Source organism: Xiphophorus maculatus, chromosome 3 (assembly GCF_002775205.1).
Source record: "Xiphophorus maculatus strain JP 163 A chromosome 3, X_maculatus-5.0-male, whole genome shotgun sequence".
NCBI lineage: Eukaryota > Metazoa > Chordata > Actinopteri > Cyprinodontiformes > Poeciliidae > Xiphophorus > Xiphophorus maculatus.
Genome location: NC_036445.1, coordinates 3,797,679 through 3,809,827, shown reverse-complemented (window position 1 = coordinate 3,809,827; position 12,149 = coordinate 3,797,679). Strand labels below are relative to the sequence as shown.

Sequence of the window (12,149 nt, the reverse complement as noted above, 5' to 3'; positions counted from 1 at the left end):
TCACAAATACAGTGTATGTTTTTGAACGCATTTGTGGTATTAAATAATACTAATCACAAACAAATTTTGGTTATGACTCACCATGCAGGAAACAACCAACGAGAAGAAAAATCAGAAGTCCAGCCATTTTTCTAGACTAGAAATTACAGATAAGACATTGTTCATGTTTGTTTTGCAAACTTTCTTCAATAGGTTAATATAAAATATGACTGATGTATTCTTTATCTTGAGCATCTGCAATCTTTAAGATAATTACATCTACAATTATCTTGAGAATTGAGTCCTGAAAAAATAAAGCAGGAATCCAGTCAACATGCTTGTAAGAATATAAAGGGAGCATAATAAACAACCTTTTCCAAGCATTTTTTTTTCTCAATACCATGTCCCTCACTTATAAATGGGAAGACCCGAAGCTTTATATTTCAATGGATCAGATAATGAGAGACAATTATTAATATAAATTGGCCTCATTCACTCATCCCTGTTGAAACTGGTGGGCTACACAGCATATCAGTGGGAAAATAGTAAAAATTTCTATAGCAGTCAAAAAGGAAACATTGCAGTCATATGTAACAAAATAGGTATAGCCTATTAATGCCAAAGTGCTACTCAGCCAAATACTTCCCTGACTTACAGCTTGTCGCTGTTAGGTGATAACTTATTTATCTAATATTCCATCATAGAAAACCAAAATCAGTAAACAAAATATTTTTTAACCTAGTATGCCTTACATAGAGCAGGTCAAAATGACTTACTGTGCATGTTCATGAGGTCTGCAGAAAAGGCATCATTCTCTATAAGTAACTCATATATACACGGAGGCACTGAAGAGGAAGTAAAACCAACATGACAAAAACAATTATCACCACCACCTTTCTATTTTTACTTAGATATCTGATCTCATCCATCCAACCAATATGGTCACAAAACATTTGGTTTTGTGGCTTTCTATAGCAAGGAGCAAACAACTCACAAATCTTAAAATAAAACATGCATTACACAAGGTTGAATTAAATAATTAATTTCAATCTATGGAGGCTTTGTACTAAAACACAAATAAACAGTGTGGGAATTGTCCTTCACAGTCACCAGAGAAGGGGTCATTTTTGATGGCAGGAGCCACCTGAACCACCACATAGGGACTTTAAGTTCGGCCCTCAATTGGTTGGTTGTTGTGTCCTTGGAAAAGACACTTCACTCACCTTGCCTGCTAGTGGTGGTCAAAGGACCAGTGCATGGTAGCACTGGTGCCCCTGACTGTGTGCTACTATCCAGTAGCTTCCCACCATCACTGCGTGAATAAGTATGTGAAAGGGTGTAGTGTGAAGCACTTTGGATCCTTTGCACTTGGTAGAGCACTATACAAGTAAAAGCTATGATTACCTATGATGGTAGCTCTAGTCTGTTCTAGATTTCTAGTGAACTTCTTGTGTCTCTTGTATCTCCAGTCTCTTGTTGCCTTGTTTCCTGTGTTCCAGGTATACCTGAAGCTTTTGTGTTTTCTCCAATCCACCTAAAGGATAACTTACTGTATTTGTGTACTGCCAACAGCAGCCTGACATTCTCAGCTCCTTCACCAGCATCAAGCTCTCGTCAGGATTAAACCCAGGCAGGAGGTCAAAAGCAGATGGTTTTGTTTTAGTTTTTGGACGTTAAAATTATCACAGAGTTTCCTTCCTGAAACTCCTCTTCTTCCTGCTGCTGAGAACAGAGTTAACAAATTCTCTATAGTTAAAGCATTAGTTATCATACCAGCTTTAAATGTGTTTCAGTCTCTCATGGCTGGATGGAAAACACCAGTTCATAGGTAAAACAAAGACACATAGGCAAAACTTGAACAGTTGAACTTAGAAGTCATTTTTACAGAGGTCAGTTAACCTAGCAGTCATGTTATTGTACTGTGGAAGCAGCCCAGAGTACCCGGAGAAACTACTCTATGTTCTATGCATACATAGAACATAGAGACCTCTGCACAGGACTGAAACCCAGAATCTTCCTGCAAGGCAACAATGTTACCAACTTTGCCACCATATCTACTATAAAGTCTGTAAAACGGGCTAGAACAGGAACAAGGTCTTGACTTGCTGTAGAAGCTGGTCATAAAGTGTGAAAATGTCAGAAATAATATTGAGAGTAACATCTTTGCTTTGGCAATGATCTCAGATAGCAAATCTCACACCCATTTCGGAAAACTTCTTTTTCTCAGTACTAATTGTCATTACACAGAAAATTCTGGTTTATTTTAAGTTTTCTTCACTACAAGAATGTTCTGTTAAACCCAACATATTTTGGGTTTAGCTCTTGTATGTTGCAACTTTACCAAACTTATAAACACAAATATCTAATTCTATGACGGATCATTTCTGCTCCTCTCCCCCTCCCCCTCGACTGCTACCGCACATTGTGTCGTTCAGATAATACATTTCTTTCCTGTTGTCATGCTGCTATTATTAAGAATCCAGAGATAGTTGGGGGGTTTTTTATCGCCCCGCAAGGGGTCTTTTTGTGGGCTCTAGTGTCCCTTTTTCAAAGTAGGCTGACAGGAAAGGGGAAGACATGCGGTAAACGTCGTCGGGTCCGGGTGTAGAACCCGCGACAGCCGCGTCGAGGCTACGTTGCCTCTGAATGTGGGTCGCGCTAACACCCTCCGCCACCACGGCACGCCCTATGATTTTTTTTAAGTAAAAGTCTTTCCGTTTCATTTAGAATATTTTTTATTATTATTTTACATATCTATTCATTTATTCTTTTATTTATTTTTAGTTCTTGGGACATTTTCAGCCACCAAACATTCAGGGACAAAGCACACAATAGAGCGCACAATAATTTTTCTCTTTCAATGAATTATGGACTAGGAAATACTCATTTTTTATGTTTGACATCTGCAATAATAGTAGTTCATGATCAATGTCTAAAAAAGGTGGAGATTCTGTTAAAGACAAATAAGTTTGATTATATCTGCATTTACAGAACCACCTGAACTTACCCGTGATTTCTAGAGCTTCTTTTGAAAAAACTGAAAAACACATGCCACATAAATTCAGAGAAGCCTGCTTTAACAGACTAAATTCATTATGTCAGTTTGTTTAAAATGTTTTTGATTATTCCAACATAATATGAAACAAAAGTTAAGTTCAACTCCCTCCAATCAGATGTGATTTTAGCAGCTCCTCAATCTTTATCTGAAGCTCCATAGCTTTATCTGCATTCTCTCCTTTCTCCATTTCCCCTCCACTGTTCTGCAGGCCTCTCAGCACTGACTGCAGAGCATCAACATTCTTCACTGAGTCCATCTGGTCCCTGTCGGCACGGATCTCCTCCACCCAGCCCAGGTAGGCCTGGAGCAACCCCAGGTCGTCCACAAAGTTTGCAATAATCCTTAGATCTGGTCTCAATTTCTCCAGTTCCCTGAGCCTTTTTCTGCCCAGCTCTCCAATGTCATTTCCAACAATTCTAAAGAAAAGGGAGTAAAACAGTGGTGGAATACTCAGTCTCCACTAGATGGCAGTTGTGGATAGCAAATAGAAACAGGTTAAATGTGTTTGTCTTACGTCAGAATCTTAAGGGAAGTGTTTTTGCTGAGGCAGTCAACAATATTTTCCGTCCCTTTCTCTGTGATACCAGTGATGTCCACATAGAGCTCTTCAACAGTGGTGTTATTCTCCAGTGCGGTCCACAGCTCATTAACCCCTTCTGGACCCAGGTTGTTTCCACACATACTGTAAGAGTGGTTTGACAAAAATGTATTAAATGCGTTAGTAGATTGTATTTGCTCCTTTGTGACATGTTAAGGTTTCTTTTTCTTCCTTAGATTTTTCAAAGACAAACAACCTTGACCCTTTCAGATAAAACACATCCTGTGCTGTGAAAAAGTATTTGCTTTTCATCAAACTTAGAATCTTAAGATCCTCAAATGAGTTCAATATTGATAATTTTTATAAAAAACTTATCAGACAAAACAAAACAACAAAAAAATACTGCAATAAAAATAAATAAAAAAAATCAGAAGGGCAAATTTTTGTCAAGGGGACTTGCTCATGCAACTACTTTCTAGACTCCTATTCTTCCGACACAGAAAAGGAATTAGACCAGAGGATACGTACTTATACTTATCAACCAACCCTGAATAGCAGTATCTAGTTTATATACTTTAGATCAACATTATTAGACTACGTTTTGGACTCCTTTTCTCCCAACCGAAGAACAGAAGTTCTAGCAACCCTGAAGAGGAGCACATAGTTTACATACTTTACATCAACATTATTTTTTCTTCTTTTCCTTTTTCCTTTGGTTTGTTATTTTGTTTGCATTTCCTTTAAATTTCTGTAAATCACTTTGTATTGCTTTGTTGCTGAAAATGTGCTATATAATTAAAATTACCTTTACCTTTAGTACCATCTAGTGTCTATCTGTGTACACTGAATGCAAAAATGCATATAGAGAGTTGTGACGTTTTGGCGCAAGCTTCTTTGAAGTCATCATAAATAGTTCCCATTCTTCTATTAGAGAGACCAGTTAGAAAAATTTTCTAAATCAATTGAGATTCATAACTGGACTCTAGATTTGCCAAGAAAAAAGTAAAATCTTTCCACTACAAGCAACTGAACTTTTAGTGTTTAAAAAAAAATAACCCTTTAAGATCAGTGGTCATGATAAAATGATAATAATTAATAATTAATGAGTGGGAAAAAAAAGTAATACTTCTTGCAGAAATCATTGTTGAAATCTAAACATTTTGATCATTCCTAAAGCTTTTTGGGAAAATATTGACAGGCTTGACGAGACTTGTATAAAACTAACAGCACATCAGAAAGTCAAAATTGGTGCTGAATGGTGTTATGGTGAGGGGTTGCTTTGCTTGTTCAGCATCTGGACAGCTTGCTTTAATTGATGGAAGTATGAATTCTGTTCTCCACCAGAAAATGATGTAGAAAATTACTTGAGTAATACTTCATGATTTGAAGCTCAAGTCATGTGGGTTATTAAATCTACGTCTGTAAGGTTCAGAGTCTGAGTTTAAATCTGGTTGAGATGCTGTTGTGTGGCCTTAAATTAGCCAGTCATGTTAAAAAAATCCTCCAGTGTGGCTACTGCCAGTTACTTTAAACACTTGCCAAGAGATAAACAATCTGTTATTACATTACTTTTTCATGCAGGATTATGTTGGTTTTCTTTTTTCTCTTAGTAAATGAACTCATCAATTCCACTGACTGAAAATACAAATGAATTTTGTATTTACTCATCTTTACTAATATTTTTCTACTATAAAATCTATTTGATGATGTGAAACACATAAGTGTGGCAAAGGACAGAAAAGGAAGATATCTGTCATCAGCAAATAATTTTTCAAAGCACTGAATGTCCTTTATAATAAGGAGTTAAGGTTGCATAGTTTATTTGAAAATTCCAATCTTCTTAAAATTAATTATTTCAGTTGCCCTTAAGATTCTGAGAAGACTTACAAGAGTTTCTTGACTTGGCATTCGTTTGATTTCAGAACTGCAGATTCTAATAAAGCTGCTTGCCAATCCAGACAGTTGTATCTCAAACTGAAACAGAGCAGAAAAACATATGTGCACTTGATTTTTGTTATTTGCTGGGGATCAGACTTGTTTCCTGTCAAGTCTGTCAGGATGTATTTGAAAGAAGAGCGAGGAGATCCCTGGATAGGTTTAGGTCAGACTAACACAAAGAGTCAGTTTGTATTATTCAAATGTTGACATGTGAATATAAATTGAAGGACTCACTAGAGAGATTCACAGTGATGGAGGATTGGCCTCAGTCGGTTGAGTCCTCTGTTTCCAATGTTGGAGTAACCCAGGTTGAGTTCCTGAAGCGTGTGTGGAGAAAACTTCAGCACATAGTGCATTGCTGCACAGTCCACAATATTCAACTTCATTTTAAACAAGTTAAGCTTCTTAATCTCTGGTGCTGCGATGGTAGTGGTCTCGTTCGTGTGAAACTCCATCAAACAATGCAAAAGATTCAATGCGGTTTCATTTTTCATCTCCTTGTGTTTAAATTGGTCTTGGAACCATAACCCCAGACCGGTGGGGATTCCATTCTCTTCCTCCTTGGAGGGGTTAACAAGGCCATCTAGTTGCTTCGCTAATCTCGTTCGTAGAAGTCCCATAAAGAACCTTGTGAACATTTGAAGACTATCCAGCATGTCCATGTTAAGCTCTATGTTTTTTAGCAATGTAGAAGAGACAGATGGTGGATGTAACCCAAAGCACCAGAGGTTTAAAGCTTGAGTTATATCCTCCTGACTGAAGAGGTTGAGGGCACAGTAGAGAGCTGCCAAATGTTCCTGAACAGTCAATTGGAAGAAGGAAAACATCTCCACTGCCTCCTCTTTGAGAGGATGAAGGATCACTTCGATAACAGACCAACAGATATTCTATTTCTTTTACAAATAAAAATCTGAAAAGTGTGGCATGGAAAAGTGTTTAACCCCTATACTCTGATAAGTCTAAATAAAATCCATTGCAGCCAGCCGACTGCTATACCCCACCTCGATGTATTTTAATAACAATACAATTACAGTTATAAAATCAACTCCAAGATTTAAACTCCCCACAGAGCTCTGTTTAATTAAATGCAAACCTCCTAAGACATGACCATCCACCTAAACACATGGAAATCCTTAGCTTAACAAACAATCTGTTGATAAGACAACTATTCTTGTTATGCACACCACAAAATTGACCTCCATGGAATAGTAAGATGAAAAAAGAAATGGTTGAAAAAATACCTGAAAAGTCGTGTTTATTTCTTACCACAAAGCCAAAGCCAACAGGTGTAAAAGTTGCTCTGGTAAGGTGAGACCAAAATTACCTTTCTGCAAAATGCATTGCAATATCAGACATCTATTGCAGTATATCACCTTAAATTCACCCTCACCTGTGTAAAACATGTTGGTGATAACCTCATGCCTGCAGAGAAGCAAGGTGGAGTTTAGTTCACGGCAATCCTGGAAGAAAATCTGTTAAAGGTTGCAAACAACTCGGAACTAGGACTGAGATTTACCTTCGAACATACAGCCAGAACCACAAGAGAGGCTTAGTTCAAAGCATATTTACCTGTTGGTATAGCCTAATTAAATTCCAAATGAACATCCAAGTGAGAATATGTGACAATACTTGAAATTTGCCGGTTACAGATGCTCTACATCACATCTGACAGATCTTGAGCTGTTTTGTACAGAACAATTATGGTTCTACAAAGTATTGGTACAGGGAGACGGAATACAAATTCCCTTCAAACTTTTCAGATTTATATGCATAAAAAATTCACACTCTTGCAGTACTTTGTGTTGATTTGTTAAATTAAATTCCAATAAAACATGTTCACATTTACAATTGTGACATGTAAAAACAGGAGGAAAGAACTTAGCACATTTGGAGCCTTTAGGGAAATGACTAGCAGCATGAGAGTGACTCACTCCTTGTCATGTGTTGTCTTGCTGATGTCTTTCTTTCCGAAGAAAATAATTTCCACTTTTTTGGATATATTTTTAAAAATAAAATCTAAGTTGTTGTACAGTTTAAAATAAACTATGTTCTGGTTAGCAAGACAAAAAATCATATTAACTATGTTTTGGAAGATTCAAACAGATTTTAAACAAACCATTTGTTAATAGCATTTGCATTGGTAGCTTGGTAGACAGTGGTGACACAATGAAACAGGCCAACTTCCTCTTCTTTGCCCCTTTCATCCCCTTCCCCAGTCTGCTGGAAGAAAAGTGCTGCAGCCATGCATGGAGACACAAGCTTTTTTAAATGTCTCCAACTTATTGGTGAGTAGTGAATTAATTTATTACTATCTAGTGAGTGGATGTTCGTTTTGTAGAAATTCTAAAGACTTTTATTGTTAGTTAATATGCATGATAAACTGATATAATCAGTAAGGTAGCTGGTTAAATCAGTCATGATTATTTTAACAGTGGAGACATTTATTTTGCCTTACATTGATATTTTCTGCAGTCTTCAGTGGCAAAGATGAAATTATTTCGTGAATTATGTTGTAAACCTTTCTGATTTCTAGTTCATAGTACAAAGAATTTAATTCAAAATGCAACATATTTTTTTGAACAATGTGCAGAGTGGATACTTCTTACCAGGGCTAAGGGCACAATTACGCTGTTCCTTTTTTCTAAATATATCTATTGCACAACTATTTTGTGTTGGGGATCCAAAAAATTGCAATTAAATACAATACTATAACCATTACATTATCATTAATCAATGTGAGGAATTTCTATGGCTTATGAGTGATCATTCCCAAATACCATAAGAGATTATTGTTTTACAACTGCTTGGCCATAGTGTTTTTTAAGTATCCCCTGTTAATATTCCTTTAACTTATAATTATAGTCAAGTAAAATGGTAATTTTCTGCTTTCTAAATTATTTTCTTTTCTTTATTACTAAAGCGGTCTTGTGGATGGCGGTCCAGGCTGTCTCGCCTGTGCCCTCAGTCCCTGACCGTGTACAGGGTGTGGTTGGCTCCTGCATGGTGATTCCTTGCTCCTTCACCCCTGCAGACCCTCACCCCAACAGGGGACGGAAGGAGAGGGTGGATGTGCGACTCAGGTTCAGAGGTGGTGGGCCTTTTTTCCCTCTCAGGAGCATTGCTTTCAACAGCGAGAGCAAAGACCAAGTGAGCAGGGATTTCCTCGGCCGGACTTTTCTCTATGGCCAAATGTCCGATGGAGACTGCTCAGTGAAGATAGAACAGCTTAGAGTGGATGACCCAAAGGTGTTTGAACTGGCATTGAAGAAAGGCAGTGATTTACTCTGGGGGGTGTCAAGGAGTGTAAATGTAGACATCATCGGTGAGTGGCATAAAAATACCTTGCTCTGTCTGTTTTTGTTTTATGTAAATTAATTGAAATTGTTTGAGAGGTTTACAGCTTACAATCTCATGAGAGACCGGAAATAAAATGGGCAGCAGTCATTGACAGTTATTGTAGTTTTGCTGATTTACTAGTTAAATAAATTCTAAAAGAAAAAATACATAGATGTTTTTTTTCTTTCTTGCTGATAGACAACCCTGAGCCTCCTGTCATCAGCGGCATGTTGTCAGCCAAAGAAGGACAGTTGGTCTCTCTGAACTGCTCCGTCAGCTACCACTGTCCCTCCAGACCCCCAACCCTGCAGTGGAAGTGGGACCAAGGAGCCGACCTCAACAGTAGCGAGCTAGGAGAGCTACAAACCCTCCACCCAGATCCCCACAAGTGGATGCTGCTGACTTCTTTGTCTTTCATCGCATCCCACCAGGTGAAGCCCCAGCTCTGGTGTGCAGTTAAATATCCAGAAACCAAAATGTTAGCGATGGTGAAGGACCTTCATGTGACATGTAAGCAAAACTATGTCCCTTATATCTTTGTTTCTTTGCTGAGTTTAATCTAACCTGGTTTCCATTACCCATGCTTTTAGTTCCACCAAAAGATGTGAAGGTGGAGGTTCAGACATTGATCGTTCAGCAGGGGGGCAACGCCTTGCTTGTTTGCTCATGCAAAGCTGACCCTCCAGTGACAGAGTATCGCTGGTCCTACACTCAACACGGCCACACTGTGCACCTCCACCACCGATCACACAGTCTGCGATTGTTGAACGTGACCAAAGACATGAGAGTCCGCTGCTCAGCCAAGAACACCATTGGTCGAGGAGAATCCCAGCCCACGTCGCTTAATATACAATGTAATTATATCCTTTATGCTACTTTGTTGTTGCAATGTTTTCCTTGACACCAAACACTTTCAAAAACAGAAAGATTGTTTTCTTAGAACCAGATGCTGGATTTTTGTGGTTTTAGGATGTTCATCTTTCTATTGTGTTTGGTTGGGTTTTGCACAGATGACACCTGCTTTACACCGAGATATCACATATTGCACAAGTGGAACTCTACCTGAGTGTCTTACTGGAATTCACTGACATCCTAAGAGATCCCCATCTTTTCGCAAATGTTTGTGAAGCAGTTAGTACCTGTGGCCATGGACGAAACATCTGAATTCAATAATTTCGATAGATATACAAATAGAATACAATAGAATAGAATAGAAATATCTTTTTTGTCAAAGAAATTCAAATGTACGAGCAGCATGTTAAATTTAAAGGAAAATGTTTATTTTTAACACTTCCATTTAAAGGTAAACACTGTAAATGGTAAACAAAAAAATAAAAAAATGACACAGACTAAATGAAATGTTCAACAGAGTAGGGTAATTTGATTTTTTGTATATAGAAAACAGCAAGAGACTATTTGAAAGAAATAAAGCTTCTATGAAAACAATTTTCTGCAACATTTTTTAGCTCTATATGCCAACATTAAAAGCCATGATAAGGACTATTGGGGTAGTATAACATTGCAAACACATACCTTTTGTTTCTTTTAGATAAGCCTTCCATCTCACATCTCTCTTCCACCTGTGTTGTGGAGGATTCTGAGGTGCGCTGTCGCTGTTCGGTCGACTCCAACCCCAAGGCAGCTGTCACCTGGAGCGTCAATGGGACTGTTCCACCTTATGATTACAACGTGTCTGTAACATCAGAGCCCGACATGCTCACAGTGTCTCTAAGGGGATACATGGACAAACCATTGAGTGTAATCTGTTTTGCATTCAACGCACTCGGAAATGACTCCCTGGTTTTGCTGCAGGGGGAGGAAGGTATGTTTCTATTCTTGCTACACTAACAAAAAGAACATCTTCCTCTTGTTTTTCTTTCCATGTGATGCTGGGGTTGAACTGTGTACACAATATCCCCACAGCCTACATATATTTAAAAAATGAAGGAAACTGTAAACAAAAGCTTGAGGGATTTTGTTTTATGTCATAAAGTGGTCTTACTGGTTTCCTAAAGTCACTGTAATTGGTATGGATAGCATACAGTAAAGATTTATATGCTGATTTATCCTGCTTTTGTATTCAAGATCCAGAAACTGCATCTGTGGTCTGGATCATTTTACCTGCTGTGGTCATCTCACTGTGTGTATGCCTTCTGTCCCTGCTTGTCTGCTTCTACCGAAGGAGAGCTAAAAGGTATGTGTGACAAATTTACCTATAAAATGAATATGTTATTTCTACATATTTATAATACAAGGCTTTTGGTCTTCTCCCTTCTAGACACATCATGATCAGACATCAATCTGTCTTCCCTGAAGGACTAGGAATTTATCAGAACAGGATGCCTCTCTACATTAACTGCACTGAAGTGACAAATATTTACACTAATGGAAGCTACCAGCTTGTGTACCAGAACTCCACACCTGTTTTTGTCCATACAAAGCAGGTATTATATATTTTGGTTCTTAAAGAAAAGGTCATACTTAATGGGAGATACATCCCAATTTTTTTTTTCTTTTACATACTGCCCACTTTGTATTTTAATAACCTGCCTCTGTTTTTCAGGTCCGTCCAATGGGCCGAAGAGGTGGGGAGAGGAGAAGAGGTAGAGATGTTGCAAGAAGAGACCGAGGAGCAGGTGTGGGACTCAGGGATACATCAGAGGTCCAAAGTGCTTCTCCAGATGATCCAGAGACAGCCATCTATGTAGAGATCCTCTGAATTTTAAAACAAAAATTAAGTGGAAATTGATTCTCTAATGTTTGGGACAATTGTCCTAGTGTTACTCCCTGTGTGCAATGTATATAGTGTTCAATAGGAAGAGTTATATTCCTGCTAAAGTTTTATTTTCTTAAGTCTGCAATGTAAGAATATAAGATATTCTTTACTTACACTGTACTTTAAATATTCTTGTGAATGTTTTTGTTTTTTAAACATTGATCAGTGTTTGAATTCTAAAGAGGACAGCAAATAATAAAAATTAAACTATGACCATTAACATTCAGTTTATTGTCATGTGGATATTTTTTTTAATTATTTTTAAGGGATATGAAGCAGAGGCCAAAAAAATCTGATTATGCTGCCAGAAAGTAGCATGCCCAGGCCCCAGCCCTCTGATCTGCATGTCACATGATTGAGACATTCGTTCCTTCCCATGAGTTGTGGACCTATGTAGTGTAGTGATGTCTGGCCAAGTCCCAGGAGACCAACCATCAGGCATTCCTCTGCAAGCTTGTTTCCCCAGAATTGCCATACTTCTTGTAATTGTGATCTACTGTTCATAAAATTGATCAACTCACTCT

General features: G+C 37.9%; 2 protein-coding genes across 3 annotated transcripts; one reads left to right on the top strand and one right to left on the bottom strand.

The window, feature by feature from the left end:
• Window positions 1-2,901: 2,901 nt before the first annotated feature.
• On the bottom strand, window positions 2,902-7,757 carry LOC106699903 (protein NLRC3-like). The gene is made up of 6 exons (XM_014472324.2): window positions 7,630-7,757; window positions 6,904-6,935; window positions 5,748-6,375; window positions 5,463-5,549; window positions 3,552-3,719; window positions 2,902-3,453 (listed from the first exon to the last, which is right to left on the bottom strand). The coding sequence occupies exons 1-6, from the start codon at window positions 7,755-7,757 to the stop codon at window positions 3,135-3,137; spliced, it is 1,362 nt and encodes a 453-aa protein (XP_014327810.2). The 3' UTR covers window positions 2,902-3,134.
• Window positions 3,253-11,833, top strand: LOC111608104 (sialoadhesin-like). Of its 2 annotated transcripts, XM_023330770.1 has the most exons (9): window positions 3,253-3,332; window positions 7,730-7,798; window positions 8,434-8,835; window positions 9,048-9,359; window positions 9,440-9,703; window positions 10,399-10,671; window positions 10,935-11,043; window positions 11,128-11,293; window positions 11,413-11,833. In XM_023330770.1, the coding sequence occupies exons 2-9, from the start codon at window positions 7,756-7,758 to the stop codon at window positions 11,566-11,568; spliced, it is 1,725 nt and encodes a 574-aa protein (XP_023186538.1). In that variant the 5' UTR covers window positions 3,253-3,332; window positions 7,730-7,755; the 3' UTR covers window positions 11,569-11,833. The 2 variants fall into 2 exon arrangements, with proteins under 2 accessions (XP_023186538.1, XP_023186539.1); XM_023330771.1 differs by lacking the exon at window positions 11,413-11,833 and having other exon boundaries at window positions 11,032-11,043; window positions 11,128-11,220.
• The last annotated feature ends 316 nt before the right edge of the window (window positions 11,834-12,149 follow it).